Source organism: Chlorocebus sabaeus, chromosome 25, assembly GCF_047675955.1.
Source record: "Chlorocebus sabaeus isolate Y175 chromosome 25, mChlSab1.0.hap1, whole genome shotgun sequence".
Lineage (NCBI taxonomy): Eukaryota > Metazoa > Chordata > Mammalia > Primates > Cercopithecidae > Chlorocebus > Chlorocebus sabaeus.
This window is the reverse complement of record NC_132928.1, coordinates 53,616,200-53,637,392: the sequence shown is the minus strand read 5'-3', so window position 1 is coordinate 53,637,392 and position 21,193 is coordinate 53,616,200. Positions and strand designations below refer to the sequence as shown.

Sequence of the window (21,193 nt, the reverse complement as noted above, 5' to 3'; positions counted from 1 at the left end):
ATGTCAGTATGGAATGAAGCTGTAACATTATTGTCTAAGAAAGTACTTATAAAGAATGACAGAAATATGTCAAAAGGATACAGAAGTCAGTCTGAAGGAGCTCCAACTAGCCAAATATAAGATGACTTGAGTTTCAAAATTCATAACAGGATATATATATTAATGACCCAGGATTCCACAATGATATAAACAAACAGAAGGACTAACTAATAAATGTGGAAGATATAAAAACTCAGAAAATCATCATTTGGACAACTAACATATCAATGATTATTATTATAAGTAAGATATAATAATAGAGGCTCAAAGGGAAGAATATGGTAACTTTACAGCAGTGAAATCTGGCAGCCACCATCTTAATCAAGTGATCAAAGTTAACATCACCAGCATTGAGACAAATAGATATCATATGCCTCCAGATATGACAAACTAAGGATGACAAAATAGGACTACTATAGTATTCCTGATGAAAATAGATAATCTGAATCTTAGGCATAAGGAAACACAAGACAAATTCAAACTGAGGAACATCCTATAAAATAAATAACTTATACTCTTCAAAAATGTTGATGTCATAAACTGAAAAACTGTACCAATTTAGAGGAGATTAAAGAGACATGACAAATACATGCAACAAGTCATTCAGAATGGTCCTGAACCAGAATTTTTTTTTCTATAAAGGACATTAGTGAATACATTGCCGAAATTTAAATTGTAAAGAATTTAAAATTAAAAATTTAAAGTTTTCTCAGATATATCAATATTAATTTTTCAATTTTGCTAATTGTTCTATGGTTACATAACAACTCTGAAGCAAAATCAATAGGCAATTACAAAAGTTCAGAAATATAACTCTATAAAGTTCATACATTTCTGGCTTCACTTACATTATATTGTTAGCGTTTTTTTCCATTCAATTTCAACTACTAAATAGTATTTTTAAGAGCAGTAAAGTAATCCATCCTATAGTTGAACACTATTTCTGCAACTACTATGGCTGGGTATGTTTATTAATTTTCACACACATATGATTAATACCGGTATATAATCTTTACATAGTACTTAGAATCATTCTTTAATTTCTTTGTATATAATTTGCAAATCAAATTATTTTAGCATTGATCATATGTATATACTGCCTAATTATCTTCCTGGAAGACTATCTACTCAATTACCACTCTCCCTTCCTCCACCTACCCTTTCCCAATAGGCACATGCTCGAGCACATACACTCATTGCAAGTAAGAGTATTTCCCCTTTTGGAACATCCCTTTGATTTTACCCATAACTATCAGATGATTTCTTTGGTACCTTGTATTATTCTATATTTTGCTTTTATTTATTTGCAAAATTGAGTATTATTTCATGTAAGCTGAATGTGTGAATTTTTGTCTTTTAAAAATATTGACATCCTGCACCATCTTCTTACCCTATTTGGAGCTTTTATTAAAAAGATAAAATTGGCCAGGCACGGTGGCTCACGCCTGTAATCCTAGCACTTTGAGAGGCCAAGGCAGGCAGATCATGAAGACAAGAGATCGAGACCATCCTGTTCAACATGGTGAAATCCTGTCTCTACTAAAAATACAAAAATTAGCTGGGTGTGGTGGTGTGAACCTGTAGTCTCAGCTACTCAGGAGACTGAGGCTGGAGAATTGCTTAAACCTGGGAGGTGAAGGCTGCAGTGAGCTGAGATCACACCACTGTACTCCAGCCTGGCAACAGAGCGAGACTCCGTCTCCAAAAAAAAAAAAAAAAAAAAATTATCAAAGCTTTTAATATTTTGAAGCAATTAAGCCATTTACTTGCCCTAATTATGACACCTTTCCCAATTTGGGTTTAAATTTTGTTTGTGGTGCTTTCTTATATGTAGGGTAGATTTCTTTCTTAATTTCTATAGTTTTACTGTTGTTAAAATTGTTGTTTAGCTGATCTGAACTCTTTCAGTAAGTGAAAACAAGCTAAATTTCCTTCAAAGAGTTTCCCATTTGTCCCAACACCATGCATTTAATCTCTCCTTTCACCACTGATCTACATGACCACCTTTATCACAGACTAAATTATTACTTTTAGGTAGATTTTAAATTTTTATTCTGCTTCTTTTGTTACAGCAGTCTTAGAGTACATTTTAATGGTTGATGAGGTAAATTCATCATTAACCTCTGAATAATTCATTCTACTAATGAACTTTAACGTTAATTGGCCACATTCTACACATCCTTAAGAAAAACCACTGGGATTTATTTTAAATTGGAATCTAACTAAATTAGTAAATATGGTTACTGGTCTATCCAAATTGTTCTAAAACTGATCTGAACTATTTTAATATTTTATAATCTTTAAAATTACATTTCATTAAGAATGTGGTTTTGATTAGTATGCATCAACACTGTCTTATTTTAATGTACTCAGTATCATAATAGCTAATTTCAACTTACGTTGTATATGGGCTTTTTTTTGGTCTTTCTATATTTATCATCTAGTGATAATGTAGCCTCTTGGGTAAATAATCAGCTCATTTATTTTCATTCTTATCTAAAAATGAAAGCATTCAAGACTATGAATGTTTAGTACAATTCTGACCACATTCCAGAAATTTTTGATAAATAATATTTCCACTAGCAGTATTTTCTGAATGCACTGATTTTCGAACACACAGGTACTCAGAGGAGTCTTCATTTACTCTTTTCTAGACTGTCTCTGTTTGTCTCTGTTTGTTCTTTTGTCCTCAGAGCCTCGTAAATATCAGGTATGTTTAAGACAAAAAACAAAAAACTGACAACAACAACAAAACCCCCAAAACCTGCTGCTTGAGTAAATGAGTATTTAAAAGCAAAGACTCTGAAGCCACAATGTCTGGGTTTAAATCTCAGCTCCCTCCTCTTACTAGCTATATTAACTGAGTCAACCTGCATAACTTCTCTGTGTACCAGTTTCCTTTTCAATAAAAAATAATAATAGTATTTATCGGCAGGGTACAGAGGCTCACATCTGCAATCCCAGCACTTTGGGAGGCTGAGGCAGGCAGATCATGAGATCAAGAGACCGAGACCATCCTGGCCAACATGGTGAAATCCCGTCTCTATTAAAAATACAAAAATTAGCTGGGTGTGGTGGTGTGTGTCTGTAGTCCCAGCTACTCAGGAGGCTGAGGCAGGAGAATCACCTGAACCCGGGAGGCGGAGGTTGCAGTAAGCAAAGATGGTGCCACTGCGCTCCAGCCTGGGCAACAGAGCGAGACCTCGCCTCAAAAAATAAAAATAATAATAGTAGTATTTATCTCACAGAGTAGTTCTGAAAGTTAGTTAATACATATGAATAGTTCAGACACTGTCTATGAAAAGTAACTGCAAAATACATGCTACCTAATTATTATTTTTTTTTTTTCAGACGGAGTCTTGCTCTGTCACCAGGCTGGAGTGCAATGGTGCAACCTTGGCTCATTACAACCATTACCTCCCAGGTTGAAGGAATTCTGCTGCCTCAGCCTCCCAAGTAGCTGGGATTACAGGCGTGCACCACCATGCCCAGCTAATTTTTTTGTATTTTTAGTAGAGACAGGGTTTCACCATTTTGGCCTGGATGGTTTCGATCTCTTGACCTCGCGATCCGCCTGCCCTGGCCTCCCAAAGTGCTGGGATTACAGGCGTGAGCCGCCACGCCCAGCCCCTAATTATTTAATTTCTAACAGATTTTGCTTTACATAAATTCCAATCCTTCGTGATACAAAGTTTTACTACTTTTGGAAAATATACCTTTTATTTATGTGGAAAAACTGTCCTATTTTATTCATACTTTTGGAGTTTTTTTTAGTTTTACAGTATCCTTTAGTTTGCATTTGCCAGGCTTATACTCGACTATCCACTATTTCAATTGTTCTTGTGTCAATTTATTTTAGGTCTAGCTATTATTTGGAGCACAGCTAGAAATGAGGGGTAAGGCCTTCAGTGCAATGTATCATGTCAGCTCCATCTCAACACTAGTATGCTTTCCTCCTCAAAAACTACCCAGTCCTCTAACAGATGCTAAGAATTCTCCTAGGAGACTTGTCATTTAATCCTTAAGCATGCATTTACCATGCATATAGTGACTCACAGATTAGGCAGCTCTTACTCCGTATTTTCTCTTTTAATCATCTATAAATTCTTCTAAGTTTTGGGTGTGAGGAGAGCAATATAGCAATAGGATTTCTTGCGGGAAGGGATGAGACGATATTAACGCACTGTCTCGGAGTACTACCTCAAACCAAAAGTCTCCTTCACCACATAAAAGTAAGTGCTACTCCAAAATATTTCAAAAAAAAGATTGATTGTTTTTCTTTTTCCTCCAGATTCAATTTCTTTTTAGAAAAGTTGCTATATCATGGTTGTGCATATCTGTGGGGGGTACATGTATTATTTCAATAGACAAATACAATGTAATAATCAATTAGGGTAACTAGGATTTCTATATTCTCAAACATTTATCATTTCTTGTGTTGGAAACACTGCAATTCTTCTCTTCTAGCTATTCTGAAATATACAATAAAGTATTAACTATAATTTCCCTACTGTATGATCAAATAGTAGAACTCATTCACCCAACCTTACTATATTTTTGTACCCACTAACCAACTTCTCTCCATCCCCACCCCCATACCTTTCCCTTCTCTGCCTACTATCTCCATTCCACGCTCTGCCTCCATGAGATCCACTTTTTTTGCCCCCATTTAAGACTGACAATATGTGATGTTTGATTGTCTTTTGGTTCCTGGCTCATTTCACTTAATTTAATGATCTCCAGTTCCATCCATGTTGCTGCAAATGACAAGATTTCATTCTTTTATATGGCTGAATAATATTCCAATGTGTATATACACCACATTTTCTTTATCCTTTCATCTGTTGATGGACACCTAAAGGTCGATTCCAAATATTGACTATTGTGAATAGTGTTGCAATAAACATGGGAGTGCAGCTATCTCTTCAATATACCGATTTCCTTTCTTTTGGATATATACCCAGCAGTGGGGTTGCTGGAACATATGACAGTTCTATTTTTAGTTTTCTGAGGAACCTCCATACTCTTTTTCATAATGGCTGTACTACTTCACATTCTCAACAGTATAGGGGCATTCATTCTTTCTCCACGCCCTTTCTAACATTTGTTACTTCTATCTTTTTGATAATGCCATTCTAACTGTGGTGAGATGATATCTCATTGTGGTTCTGACTTCCACTTCCCTGATGGTTAACGATAAGTATTTTTTCATATACCTATTGACCACTTGTGTATCTTCTTTTGAAAATGTCTATTCAGAGTTTTTGTCAATTTTTAAATTGGATTTTTTGCAGTCAAATTGTTTGATTCCATTATATATTCTGGTTATTAATCCCTCATCAGATGGGTAATCTGCAAACATTTTCTCACATTCTGAAGGCTGTATTCAGATTCAATTTCTACTGTTTTCTAGCTCATAGGATTTGCTAGAATTTCCAAAACAATGTTAATATAAAAGGTAACTGTGGAAACCTCTTCTTGTTCCCCTATACAGAGTTTGGTCAACGTCCTCCAGCCAAAAACCAATTAAAAAAACACCTGTAGTTAAACAAGTTTTATTTATTGCTAGTTGCAATAAATATGAATAAGTGAGAGATGGCTCAGTAAGGCACTTGTTAAATAATTTGTGGGAGGGTTCAAGAAAGTGGGGCTTCACTGTGGATTAGATACTGTCAAATGGGAATGATTCTATAATTCAGTAACTTGTGTAATGACAAATCTTATTTAGGAGCACAGAAGCCTACAGGGAAGCTACAGTTTTAACTGGTAAAGAAGCAGAAATCATTCACATTGGTCAGGGTAGGTTGTTTTTGTTTTTTTTGTTTTTTTTTCCCCTATAGTTTGCACAGTGACTTTGTTTTTTAAATGTGGCTAGACAACTTTATGGAGTGATCTTGCTTTTTGTTTTGCTTTAGCAGTCAGAGAGTAGCCTTGTCTGATGTTGATGTTCTATGAAGTTATGTTCAGAAGGAGAACATAAATGGCTAGTTATAAATGCTAAGCCAGTTTCCAGATACAGGGACTGCTATTCTCTCTCAAGTTCCTAGGGTATATTTCAGTTTAAGGCTTTAAATTTTATCCTAATGTATTCCATTATGTCATATAAAAATAATTGAATCTGGTATTTTCATGGCTGTTCAGAAACAGACACAAACTAATCTACAAACTCACTATAAAAAAGAATAGGCCAAATGTATGCATTGTACATGAACATAATACAGGATGATGTACAGAGGAGTCACATAAACTAATCATAAAAGTAACAAGGTAGTCATCCAAGTTTGGAGACAAGTAAAACAGAAGTGATATAATCCAAAAGGATTTACTGTTCACTTAGATAAAAATAGGTATAATATTTTTTTAAATAAAGTGAATATACAAATAAATGTTCATTAAAAATACCTCACTGTTTTTTGTTTTACTATAAAGGATATTAAGGTAATTCTTTTTTTGGAGGGGTGGGATGGGGTGGTGGGGAGACAGGGTCTGACTCTCTCACCCAGGCTGGAGTATACTGGCATGATGTCAGCTCACTGTAACCACGGCCTCCTGGGTTCAAGGTATCCTCCCACCTTAGCCTCCTGAGTAGCTGAAACCACAAGCACATGCCACCATGCCCAACTAATTTTTTTTATTTTTTGTAGAGGCAGGGTCTCACCATGTTGCCCAGGCAATATTAGGGTAATTCTTAAAATCTGAAAATCTAGAATTTAGAAATAATATTGTATCGATATTAACTGCCTGAATTTTAAAGTTATATTGTGATTACATAAGACAATATCCTTGTTCCTAAGGAAATACATGCTGAAGTATTTAAGGGTAAAGAAACATATGTGTGTACCTTACTCAAACAATCCAGAAATTATACGTATATATATGTAAAAGAAAGGCTGAATGAGAATGATAAAGGTGATAAAATGTTAAGTGTTTAGACAATCTGGATACAAACTATAAAGGAATTCTTTGTAGTATTTTTGTAATTTTTCTCTAAGTCAAAACTTATTTCAATATAAAAAGTTTAAAAACACAGCCGGGAGCAGGGCTCATTACTGTAATCCCAGCACTCTGGGAGGCCGAGGTGGGCAGATCACCTGAGATCAGGAGTTTGAGACCCGCCTGGCCAACATGGTGAAACCCCTGTCTCTACTAAAAATACAAAAATTAGCCAGACGCAGTGGTGCACGCCTGTAGTCCCAGCCACTCGGGGGGCTGAAACTGGAGAATTGCTTGAACCCGGAAGGCAGAGGTTGCAGTGAGCCAAGATCATACCACTGCACTCCAGTCTGGGTGACAGAGCAGGACTCCATCTCAAAAATAAAAAGTAAAAATGCCTGGGTGCACTGGCTCACGCCTGTAATCCCAGCACTTGGAGAAGTCAAGAAGGGAGGATCACAAGGTCAAGAGATGGAGACCATCCTGGCCAACATGGTGAAACCCCGTCTCTACTAAAACTACAAAAAATCAGCTAGGTGTGGTGGCACGTGCCTGTAGTCCGAGCTACTCCGGAACCTGAGGCAGGAGAATCGCCTGAACCCGGGAGGTGGAGGTTGCAGTGAGCTGAGATGGTGCCACTGCACTCCAGCCCGGATTCAGAGCGAGACTCTGTCTCAAAAATACAAAATAAAATATAAAAATAAAAAGTTAAAAAAAGCATATTAGGCCTCAAAAATAAGCTTGACAGATATCAGTATCTCCAAGTCAAAGATGAACAGAGTAAAGTTCAAAATAATCATACAACTAATTAAAAGAGGTAAAGCTGATATCTACTTTACTCAAGACTATAGTCTTTATTCCATGGAAAAGGTGTAAGTTTCAACATAGTGAAGCATAATTCAATGACAGATTTATAATTTTCATATCTCTAAGATAAACTATGTCCTTATTATGCATTTTTTTTTTCCTAAAGTATTTCCTTCCTCTCAGGTTCTGAAATTAACAGTAAGTTTTAAAAAAATGCCAGGGATAGTGGCTTACACCTGCAATCCTACCACTCTGGGAGGGTGAGGCAGACAGATCACTTGAGTCCAGGAGTTTGAGACCAGTCTGGACAACATGGTGAAATCCCATCTCTACAACAAGTACAAAAATTAGCTGGGCATGGTGGTGCACTCCCATAGACCCAGTTATTTGAGAGGCTGAGGTAGGAGGATTGCTTGAGCCTAGGAGGTCGAGGCTACAGCATTCCAACCTACATGACAGAGTGTCTCAAAAAAACAAAAACAAAGCAAAACCCTTTAGATTTGTTCCATCACAATTTGGTGAAGAAAATAAATTTAAGTTATTATCATTGAAAAAGCAAATATTAATATTTGATTCTGCCATTATGCATAAGAGCTATTCAAGTGCTAATCAACACCACTGTATTCAAAATGGTTGTCTTTGTGACAGGACACTTCAGTAAACTAATCTATGACTTTATAACTCAGACAATTATACTTGTGGTATCATTAAAACAAAGATATCGTTTACCTGAGAACTGCCACTGAAACCTGGAGGTTGGCTGTATTCTGTGGAATCAATAATACTACTGCAAAATGAAGAGAGAAAAATGTGATTTCAGTATTCACATAATTTTAACAACTGAAAAACTAAATCTAAAGTATATCATACATAAGCCCAGTATTTCTAATTTCTAAGCAAAGAAAACATTTATTGCCAATCATTATAGATCAAATAGACAACCCAGGACATATCAGCAAATATTTAAGCAATTTACCACTTCAATTCACCACCTCAAACACATAAACCAAGAAATAATGTCAACAGGGGATAATCACAAGGCAGGTGTCTATATAGATTTACTTGTTTATATTTCATTTTCAGATAGGTTAATCAGGTTTGGGGAACTCTACGGAAAAGAAAATTTACACTATTGGGAAAAGAGCACAAGCATGCAATCAAAATCTATGGTTAACAGACCCTGCTATGCCATTAAAAAGCTATGTGTTCTTGGACAGTTACCTTATAATCAATCACTCAAGATTCTTCATCTATTAAAATGAGGTGATGAAGGCTAGCTATTTATATATTATCTCGAGTCCCTCCCAGCTTCAAAATATTATAATCAAACCTCATGTGAAAAACAGAACTATCAAAAGAATAAAATAAATGGTAAAATAACAATAATCTTGCCTTTGTAACCCAAAACCAATATACTAGCTTCTTCTGCTCTGGTCAAACATAATATGCTTTCTCCACTGGTTCTTTTTATGTGATTATATCCTCTATACATTCTGTCTAACCCTAAAAAAACATCCAGAAGCGCAGACTATCTTTTACTTCCTCTATCTTGGCATTTCTATCTTACCATTTCATCATTCCTATCTCCCTCCCATCTTTAAATAAGCCCTACATAAAAAACTATCAACAACTGAAAATCACATGACATATATACCAACTGTATACATTACGATTTACTTTTTGTAAATTCTTTTTCTCTATTTCTATTATAAACATGTTTAGTCCAGGCACGGCCACTCATGCCTGTTATCTCAGCACTTTGGGCGGCCAAGGCGGGCGGATCTCCTGAGGTCAGGTGTTCAAGACCAGCCTGACCAACATGGTGAAACCCTATCTCTACTAAAAACAAAAAAATTAGCTGGGTGTGGTGGCACGCTCCTGTAATCCCAGCTACTTGGGAGGCTGAGGCAGTAGAATCACTTGAACTTGGGAGATGGAGATTGCAGTGAGCTGAGATCACACCACTGCACTCCAGCCTGGGTGACAGGGCGAGACTCTGTCTCAAAAAACAAACAACAACAACAACAACAAAATTATATTCTTTCTACCCTATAAAATTTTAGAAATTGAGATTACTAATTAGAATGGTTCTATATGCAAATATACAAAATGATTAATTACTTAGTACTGAAAGAACCTCAAAGGTTAAAGCATGGGAGGTATTCTTAGAAGTACACAGTTTGGATTTTACCCATAGAAGTGAATAGCCTGACTCTGGGCAAGAGGTTAATCTTACTTGAGTTCTAGCTTCTCCATCTACTAAATGATGAAGACACATCAGAGAAGTTTGAGATTTAAATAAGATAATGCATGTAAAGTTCACAGTATGATGCCAAAATACAGTAAATATTCAATAAATTTTAGTTTCTTTTATTAACAAGATTAGTAACATAAAACTTCACATTTTCAAAAATAAATCATATGAATCTGCCTACACAGAAGTCTTTTTTTTAAAGGCATAGTTAATGGGTACAAACACACAATTACACGAAAGAAATAAGTTCTAAGGTTTGACAGCAGACTAAGGTGACTATAGTTAACAACAATATATTATATATTTCAAAATAGCTAGAAGAGACCGGGCACGGTGGCTTATGCTTATAATCCTAGCACTTTGGGAGGCCAAGGTGGGAGGGTCACTGGAGCCCAGAAGTTCAAGACCAGCCCGGAAAACATAGTGAGACCCCATTTTCTACATATAATTAACTGTGTGTGGTGGTGCATGCCTGGGGTTCCAGTTACTCAGGAGGGTGAAGTGGGAAGATCACTTAATCTCAAATGGTCAAGGCTACAATGAGCTGTGATCGCATCGCTGCATTCCCGCCTGGGCAAGAGAGAGGCCCCGTCTCAAAAAACAAAAACAAAAACAAAAACAAAAACAAAAAAACCCAAAACCAAAACCAAAATAGCCAGAAGAAATGATAAATGCTCAAGGTGATGGGATAACTCCCAAATACTCTGACTTGATCATTACACATTCTATGCATGTAAAAAATATCACAAGTATCCCCATAGACATGTACAAAATACTATGTATCAATGAAAAAATAAAGTTAGAGAGTGCCAAAAAATACAGCACATTTAAAAAAAAAAAACACCTTAATTGTGTTAACAGTTCCTATAGCAAAACTGAATTATAAAAGAGCCTTTAAAGAACTTAACCACATAAAGAAATCAAATGTTCTTGTCATGAATTTATTTAGATAAAATGTAACCATTGCTTGCCTTTCCTATAGAGTCACACACTGGTATGACAAGACTGCATGCTATTTTCAGTTTACTCCATCCAGAGACTAATAGGACTGAAAGTGAAGTAATGCAATGCATTAAAAATCTCTGTTCTTCCTAATGAAACTCAATCCCCTAGCATTTGTATAACATTAATAAAATCATGTAGCTGCATATTTAGAGGCCTACAGAACAGAACATTTCCAGCTATACATTTTTATGGATTTATGATTCAGAATTTTGTGACTGCAAGCCAAAAAAATGAATACTGATATCTCAGTGTATACAGTGATATAATTCTACATTTCATATATGTTAAAAAATACTCATCAGTTTACTGCAGATAAAACTAAGAATTAAAAATAGTATCTTATTAATGATTACAGAATATGAAACTTATTTTCTAGCAGTTCTTAATTAAATTCACTAAGAAAAAGGTATAATACAGACTGCAACAGAAAAATTTGAATAATAAAACCCATTAATTCTGCTTAATATATATGATACATTCATACATTCATACACATACACACACACACACAGAAAAGAATATAGCCGGGAGCAGTGGCTCACGCCTGTAATCTCAGCACTTTGGAAGGCTGAGGTGGGCAGATCACAAGGTCAGGAGATCGAGACCATCCTTGCTAACATGGTGAAACCCCGTCTCTACTAAAAATACAAAGAATTAGCCGGGTGTGGTAGCGGGTGCCTGTAGTCCCAGCTACTCGGGAGGCTGAGGCAGGAGAATGGCATGAACCCAGGAGGTGGAGCCTGCAGTGAGCAGAGATCACGCCACTGCACTCCAGCCTGGGCAACAGAGCAAGACTCCATTTCAAAAAAAAAAAAAAAAGAATATTAGAAAGCACTGACACGGCTGGGTCCCTCTTGACTCTGGTGCTGTACTACTACTTAACTCTTGATTCATCTGCAGTCACTAGATGGCAATAACAATATCAACAGTACCAATTACTGAGGGTTTACTATGCACTAACCTAAATAAACTTCACAGCTCTAATGTAGATAATACTATTATCATTCTCATTTCTCAAGTGAGAAAACTCGAGCACTGAGAGATTATATATTTGGCTCAAGATAACAACACTGGGAAATAGCAATGTTATTATTCAAACCCAAGCAGTCAAGTTCCAGAGTACACAAGAACCACCATGCTATATAAACTACCTAGGCACTTTATGTTTTCTAACTGAAGAACAGGAAAATCCTGGATAAGCTCCCACTTCATAGACATATTTTAAAGAGAAAAATGAAAAACAGAAACCTATAAATATAAGACAGAATCATGTATTTTTCAAATAAATGTCAATAAAATTATAAAAGTTACACTAGCTTAAGAAATCGCGGCAGGTGGATCATCTGAGTCAGCAGTTCAAGACCAGCCTGGCCAACATGGTGAAACCCCAACTCTACAAAAATACAAAAATGAACCGGGCGTGATGGCAAGTGTGTGTAATCCCAGCTATTAGAGAGGCTGAGGCAGGAGAATCTCTTGAATCTGGGAGGCGAAGGTTGCAGTGAGCCAAGATCACACCATCGCACTCTAGCCTCGGTGCTGGGTAGCAGAGCAAGACTCCACTTCCAAAACAAAACAAAACAAAACAACAACAACAAAAAACACTTAATAAAGACATCAAAAGATGTCAAGGAAAAAAATTTTCAGAGTAGTAAGTAAAACTGATAGAGGAGTAATACGCTTTAATCAAAAGATAATAAAACAGTTCCTAATCTTCTTGCTGGTAACAATGAGAAGCTTTGCTAAAATAAGTAAAAACAATGTAGCTGTTAATTTGAGGTATCAAAGAAATTCAGTTATGCAAGTAGCTGTTAATTTGAGGTATCAAAGAAATTCAGTTATGCAAGTAGATGTCATATAACTATTTTCACCTAGATTATTTTCCTTCAAAAGCAAAGACATATTTCCTAACTAGAAGGTAAGATTATTAAGTCAATTTCACATATGAGGTATAGTATAATGAAGAGGTAACCAAGAGAAAACAATGGTTCACTCTTGGAAAAATAAAAGGCATATTGATTTTAGACTAGCCTTTTATATTGAAAAAGAATGGTTTAAATTTAAATTATTAGTAGATATATTAGCTAATTAAATTATAAAGAGAAATTTTAAATCAATGAGCAAAAATAAAGCACATTGAGATCGTTTTAGGATAAACGTAGACAATAAATATGGAATTACGAATAAGGGAATCAAAGAGAGTCCAAAATGCCACATACTCACATAAAATTAGACTATTATCATTGATTTTTTTTGCTATAAATGTAAAAGAGAGAAAAAAGAGTCTACATTTAAATAAATAAATCAAATGGAGCTACAAATAAAACTTGCTCCTTTCCAGTGTTCTACATATAGTTACTGAACCAGTTTCTCCAAAAGAAAACACTAAGAAGTAACCTGAAAATACTAAATTTTAAATAATTCAATATTTTAAATTTTATTTTAAATTAATAGTAAATCCCATTTATTGAGCAACCAAAACAGCGATACTAAAAATCATTCTTCATGTTTTTTCTTGTTTTACTCCATATACCCTTTAACATTTGACACAAGTAGTCAAATATATCACCCAAAATCTATGCGACTAATCTGTCCACAACAATAACAGCAGCAGCTAACATTTATTGAGTTCTTACTATGTACCAGACATTATTTTCATGTCTTTAAATGTCATTTGTTTACGATCTCACTCTGTCACCCAGGCTGGAGTGCAATGACACAATTCCACAGCTGGAATACTACTTTGATAGCTGCAACATATAAATGCAGTTCTCCTCTAGGACATTCTAAACACTCTAGTATTTCTAAAATAGATTTCCTGATTTTGATGCAAAATCCAACTGAAAATTAAAATGAAATCTTCTCTCACTGCCTGTTTGGAAACAGATAATACTAAACTCTTCTCATGGTATCTGAATTTCAAGGACACAAATTTTGTATAAATAAATATTGGTGATGACAATGGCTTTTTAAGCAGTAAACAGATTTTTCGCAATATAGTTTGGCCTTAAAAAAAAAAGTTTGGGCTCAAAAAGATTATATAAGACCTAAAATTCAAAACACTGAAAATCAAATGCTTGTTTGCAACCTATTTAAAGGTAAAAACAAAAAACTTGGTCTGAACACATCTGACATCATGTTTCAATGTTGAAATACTAATGTGCTTGATTATGGGAAAGTCCCTCTTATTCTTCCATCAGTATTATATGATACATGGCATATGTACTCTGTTATCTTTCTAAAATCGGTAAAGGCAGGAAAGGAATATGACTATACTCTGACCCAAAAGATTTCCAAAAACGTTTTGGGAACTTATATATCATACAAATTTAGGTTTACTTAAGGAATGCAAGGTTAGTGCAACAACAAAAGTACTAAGGATAGAGTACTTATCTATGATTTCTACATAAAAGACATAGGGGCAATTTATTCTTCAAACAACAGAAGCTATCACAGTGTTTCAGAACTTCAGAAAAAAATTTACCCAGCACCCTCTTGTCTTTTAATTAGTACACGGTTACAAAGAGTCATAGTTACATAATGCATATGGGGACTATAGAACCTAATATTTCTACTGCCTTTTAAAATGTTTAATACATAATAATTCTGAAACTGAAAAAGGAAAGCAAAAGAGCAGCTCATTTAAAAGTTTTCTTTTTAAGAGGAGTTTCCTTAGAAAGAAACTTACTGCTAGCAGATATAAAAAGCAAGCAGGAAGGAAAATTTCTAAAAGATGGAACAGGTCTGAGTCTATTGCTTTATTACTTTTGGAAGTAAACTACTTCTGTTGGTAGAATTCTAAAATAGACAAAAATAAGCTCAAAGGAATAAGACCAACAAGACTGATCTGCCTCTAACAAAATCAGTGAAATTTTCAGTTCATTACACAAAGTGGTGTATTTGACTAGTTTGTATTCTATTACCACTTTCCAACAAGTTGGAGTAGATTACAATTTATTTGTAATTCACACAGTAGAAATTTTAAATTATCAGGTGATATAGTTGATACAATCCACCAGGGTTCTTTTAAAAAAAGAACCTGTTTAAAAAGAAAAAAAAGAACTACCTGAAATAACATCAGAATTATTCCAGAAATAATTAGAAGAAGCATTCCAAAAACAATTAATTAAAAATTCAAAGATTGGGGGATGTGGTGAATGGGAAAAATATGACGGGACTTCAGTAGGAGAGACAGCATGAGCAGCAGAAATGGTAAATGATAACAGCACATGAAATTTTACATTTGTATACGGTTGTCCTTATACCTAAGCAAAGTTGGTTTGCTTTGGTTTCCCTATGTACCCCCATGTCTGATCTCCTAGAATCAAAGTACATCTATAATAATTAAAGGGGTAAAAAGTTTCCTATGTGATTCTAAATGACTCTAACCCGAAAGGACAAAAAGTCATAAACATGAGGCTTTGATCACAGCATACAAATGGAATTAACAGGGAATGGCTGGTATATACCAATACTTTGCTTCCTTTACAGAGACTTGATTTCAACTTTTCTGGCCCTCTCAAGCCCAGAAACTTTATCTGAGGTGTTTCAAAGACATTACAGAAGAATGTGTAACTTTACAGAATAGAGTAAAATAATTAAAAATCTTTACCCCCATCCTGCACAAAACATGAAATATGCAGTTATAAAATGTTTATGTTGAATATTTGAACTTTCTCTTATAAAAAGGAAAATAAGCATGTCAGATTTAAGGATTTATTTAAACACATGTAAGTAACACAGGCTTATCATCAATTACTAAATCAATCTTCCTATATTTTCTAAAGTAGCATCTCTGTCACGCCCCAACCCCAGGTCTGCATCTGAATCTGAGATCTACCTCAAACCTAATCAATCAGATTTTTTTAAATCTGCATTTCAAATAAGAGTCTTGGTTGACAGTCATGAACACTGCAATCTGGCTTCTTCACACCTCAGACTTCAGAATTTAAACGAACTTTTAACATCTTTGTCAAGCAGTGATTTTAGATCTTATTAAGTTTTTTTAAATTTTTAATGTTTCTGGGTACACAGCAGGTGTATATACTTACAAAGTACATGAGGTATTTTGGAACAGGCATGCAACATGTAATATCACAACATGGAGAATGGGGATATCCATCCCCTCAAGCATTTATCCTTTGTGTTACAAACAATCCAATTATACTTTTATATTTAAATGTACAATTAAATTATTATTGACTATAGTTGCCCTGTCGTGCTATCGAATACTAGATCTTATTCATTCTAATTAATTTTTTTTTTTTTATCCATTAAACGTTTCCACCTCCCCAGCCCCGTACTACCCTTTCCCAGCTTCTGGTAACCATCTTTCTATTCTCTATCTTCATGAGTTCAAATGATTTTTAGATCCCACAAATAACTGAAAACGGGTTGTTTATCTTTCTGTGCCTAGCTTAGTTCACTTAACATAATAACCTCCAGTTCTATCCATGGTGTTGCAAATAACAGAATCTCATTCCTTTTTACAGCTGAATAGTACTCCATTGAGTATGTGTACCACATTTTCTCAATTCATTCATCTGCTGATGGGCACATAGGTTACTTCCAAATCTTGGTTATTGTGAACAGTGCTGCAACAAACGTGGGAACACAGATAACTCTTTCATATATGGGTTTCTTTTGGATATATACCCAGCAGTGGGATTGTTAGGTAATACGCTACTATTTTTAATTTCTTGAGGAACCTCCAAACTGTTCTCCATAGTAGTTGTACTAATTTACATTCCCACCAGCACAGACAAGGGTTCGCTTTCCTCCACATCTTCACTAGCATTTGTTACTGCCTAACTTTTGGATAAAAGCCATTTTAACTGGGGTGAGATGATATCACATTGTAGTTGTGATTTGCATTTCTGATGATCAACGAGGTTGAACACTTCTATATACACTGGTTTGCCATTTTTGTCTTCTTTTGAGAAGTGTCTATTCAAATCTTTTACCCATTTTTAAATGATTATTACATTTTTTTTTTCCTATAGAATTGTCTAAGTTCCTTGTATATTCTGGTTATTAATCTCTTGTCAGATAAGTAGCTTGCAAATATTTTCTCCCATTCTGTGGGTTGTCTCTTCACTTCGTTGATTGTTTCCTTTGCTGTGCAGAAGCTTTTTAACTTGATATGGTACCGTTTGTTCATTTTTGCTTTGGTTGCCTGTGATTGTGGGGTATTACTCAAAAATTTTTTGCCCAGAGTTTCCGCAATGTTTTCTTGTAGTAGTTTCATAGTTTGAGGCCTTTAAGTCTTTAATCCATTTTGATTTGATCTTTGCATATGATGAGAGTAGGAATCAAGTTTCATTCTTCTGCACATAAATATCCAGCTTCCCCAGCACCATTTATTAAACAGAATGTCTTTTCCCCAATGTATGTTCTTAGCACCTTTGTCAAAAACGAGTTTGCTATAGGTGTGTGAATTTGTCTCGGGGTCCTCTATTTCTATTCTGTTCCATTGGCATGTGTCTGTTTTTACGCCAGTATAATTTAAAATCAGGTAATATGATTCCTCTATTTTTGTTCTTCTTGCTCAGGACAGCTTTGGCTCTTCCGGGTCTTTTGTAATTCCATATACATTTTAGGATATTTTTTTCTATTTCTGTGAAGAACGTCATTGGTGTTTTGATAGTGATTGCAATGAATCTGTAGATTGCTTGGATAGTATGAACATTTTAACAATATTGATTCTTCCAATCCATTAACATGGCATATCTTTCCAGTTATTTGTGTCTTCTTCAATTTCTTTCATCAGTGCTTTATAGTTTTCATTATACATACCTTTCACTTCTTTGGTTAATTCCTAAGTACTTAGTTTTATTTGTGGCTTTATAAATAAGAGTATCGTTTTATTCTTTCTCACATTGTTCACTGCTGGCATATAAACATGCTACAGATTTTTGTACGTTGACTTTGTATCCTGCAACTTTACTGAATCTATATCATTTCATTCTAATAGTTTTTTGGTGGAGTCTATAGATTTTTCCAAATATATGATCGTATCATCTGCAAACAGGGATAATTTGACTTCTTCCTTTCCAATCTGGATGCCCTTTATTCCTTTCTCTTATCTGACTGCTCTAGCTAGGACTTTCAGTACTATGTTGAGTAACAATGGTGAAAGTGGGCATCCTTGTTGAGTTCCAGATCTAAGAGGAAAGGTTTCACTTTTTCACCATTTAGTACGACTAGCTATAGGTCTGTCACATATGGCTTTTATTATGTTGAAGTGTGTTCCTTTTACAAACAATCTATCGAAGGTTTTTATCATGAAGGAATGCTGAACTTCATCAACATCACTTTTTTTTTTCTTTTCTTTTTTTTGAGACAGAGTCTCGCTCTGTCACCAGGCTGGAGTGCGGTGGCGCAATCTCGGCTCACTGCAACCTCTACCTCCTGGGTTCAAGCGATTTCTCCTGCCTCAGCCTCCTGAGTAGCTGGGACTACAGGTGTGCACCACCACGCCCAGCTTTTTGTATTTTTAGTAGAGACAGGGTTTCACCATGCTGGCCAGGATGGTCTTGATCTCTTGACCTCATGATCCACCCGCCTCGGCCTCCCAAAGTGCTGGGATTACAGGTGTGAGCCACCACACCTGGCATCAACATCACTTTTTAGGTATCAACTGAAATGATCATATGATTTTTATCCTTCATTCTGTTGATGATTTTAGTTCTTATCAAGAACCCAAGGATATTTTATAGAAATCCTGAAATGCCTACCAATTAATCATAATTACTACAGTTTTTGAGTTAAACAGTTTGATGATTATAAATTATTGGAATCAAAAAGTCTACTTACACCAAATTTTAAAGAGAATAATCAATTCTCCCACATATCTTATTTTTCCTCCTAAGAATATGTAACCATGAGAACAGGGTTCTTGGGTCTGTCATATTCACAAATATATCCCAGTGCCTAACAGTGTTTTTTACATTTTTATCTTTAATTGACATAATAATTGTGAATATTTATGAGGTATAAAATATTGTGATCCCTGCATACATTGTGAAATGATCAGAGTATAGCATATCCACCACCTCAAATATTTGTGAGAACATTTAAAATCCTCTTTTGCTATTCTAAAATACACAGTTCACTATCATTAACTATAACCACCTTGTTGCACAACAGAACACCAGAACTGATTCTTTCTAACTATAACTTTGTACTCACTGACCAACTTCTCCCCTCTCCCCATCCACTTCTAATCTCTGTTAACCACCATACTATGCTCTACTTCTGTGAGTTCAACTTTTCTAGATTCCACATGTAAGCAAGATCATACAGTATTTGTCTTTCTGTGCCTGTCTTATTTCACTTAACATAATGTCATCTAGGTTCATTTGTGTTGGTGCAAATGACAGAACTTCCTGGGTTTTTTTTAAGGTGCAACAGTATTCGTGTGTGTGTGTGTGTGTGTGTGTGTGTGTGTATGTATATATACACACACACAACATATGTTTTAAATCCATTCATCCATTTAGATAAATACTTATATTGTTTGCATGGCTACTGTGAATAATGGGACAAAGAAGATGGGATTTTTTTCATAGTGATTTTATTTCCTTTGAGAATATTCCCATTAACGGGATTGCAGGATCGTATTTTTATTATTAGTTCTATTTTTAGTTTTTTGAGGAACCTCCATAATGTCTTCCAAAGTAGTTGTACTAATTATAATACCACCAACAGTGTATAAGAGCTCCCTTTTCTCCACATCCTCATCAACATTTGTTTCATCTTTCTGATAATGGCCAATCTAAGAAATGTGAGGTGATGTGCACTAATTTGCATTTCTCCAATGATTAGAGATGTTCAGCATTTTTTTCATATGTCTGTTGGCCATTTCTACGTCTTCTTTTGAGAAATACCTGTTCAAGTCGTTTACTCATTTTAAAAATAGGTTGTTTCATAGAGTATTTGTATATTTTGTTCCTTGTATATTTTGCACATTAGCACCTAATCCAATATATGATTTACAAATATTTTCTCTCAATAATTGGGTTCTAACACAGTGTTTTATACATGCCTGGTACACCTCAAATACTGGCTGAATGACTGAAAATAAATTCTTCAACTATTCTAAAGAAAACTACAGTTTCAAGAAACGTTTTCAGAACTTACTGAATTTCTATTACCTGTCAATTTTAATGAGAAATTACAGGTGTACGAAGAGTATCCCCTACGTTATTGCCATGGAAGTTGGTTTCCTGTGTTTTGTGTTTGTTTTAGTTCACAATCAAGATTCCTTAAGATTCTTCAATTATTTTACTGACTTTGGCATCAAGTTCAGCTCCTTGGCATGGTTTAGGGTCAGACGTAAGTCAAGTAACCCTTAGTACTCACAAGAATAAAACAATCAAATGGTTTTACTACTCTCACATAAAGGTAGCTTCATTAAAATACAGCAAAACACCATGTATGTTCAAAACTCTCCAATGCAAGTGTAGTTGAGATTTCTTAAAAATCCATTTATAATCACCTAACCTTGAAGATTTGAGAAAAAGTATTAGCCTGTGTACAGATAATTTCCTGTATTGTCATAAACTTCCCCTTAAGGATTAGTTCAACTTGTTCATAAAAACATTTCCTGAATTAAGAAAAAAACATATCAAATAAAATAAAGTTGTTGAACCAATAATAGTTGCCAAAAAGTACTAAGAACTTAAGCATTAACATGTGAAGTGGCAGACAACAATGTCAGGGGTAATAATCCAGCCAAAGACCCGCTATGCAAAAATAGGGAAGATGGCTCACTTTTCATCTACTAAAGACTCATCCCTGTCCCCCATACCCATCCCAAGCATATATTCTTTCAATGACCAGAGATTAGTATAATTGCACAGAGTGACAAGAGTAAACTAGAGGAATTTCTTAATGTAGTCCAGAAGCTATTATGCAATATCATTTTTAAAATATCATTAATGTATTCAAATTATAAAATATATGAATTAACAAGGTATTAGATCACTACCCTACATATATATTTTTAATGTTAAATATTCCTAGCCTCCATAAAATGATTCCTTGCTTTTTCCTATTATCCCTATACTTTGATTCATCTGGAACTTTGTCAAAATTATAGAAACACAAATAAAAGGTATGCTTCAAAAATGTTTGCTAGAGTAAATAAAATCA

The 21,193-nt window shown here is 34.9% G+C and overlaps 1 protein-coding gene across 6 annotated transcripts in view; it reads right to left on the bottom strand.

Annotated features, from left to right (window-relative positions):
- COP1 (COP1 E3 ubiquitin ligase) overlaps window positions 1-21,193 on the bottom strand; it is a 259,066-nt gene that overhangs the window by 158,860 nt on the left and 79,013 nt on the right. For all 6 annotated transcript variants that reach the window (XM_007989395.3, XM_007989399.3, XM_007989398.3 and 3 more), the window contains one exon: window positions 8,509-8,566. In XM_007989395.3, coding sequence (XP_007987586.1) covers window positions 8,509-8,566 — 58 coding nt within the window. The remainder of the gene's footprint in view (window positions 1-8,508; window positions 8,567-21,193) is intronic.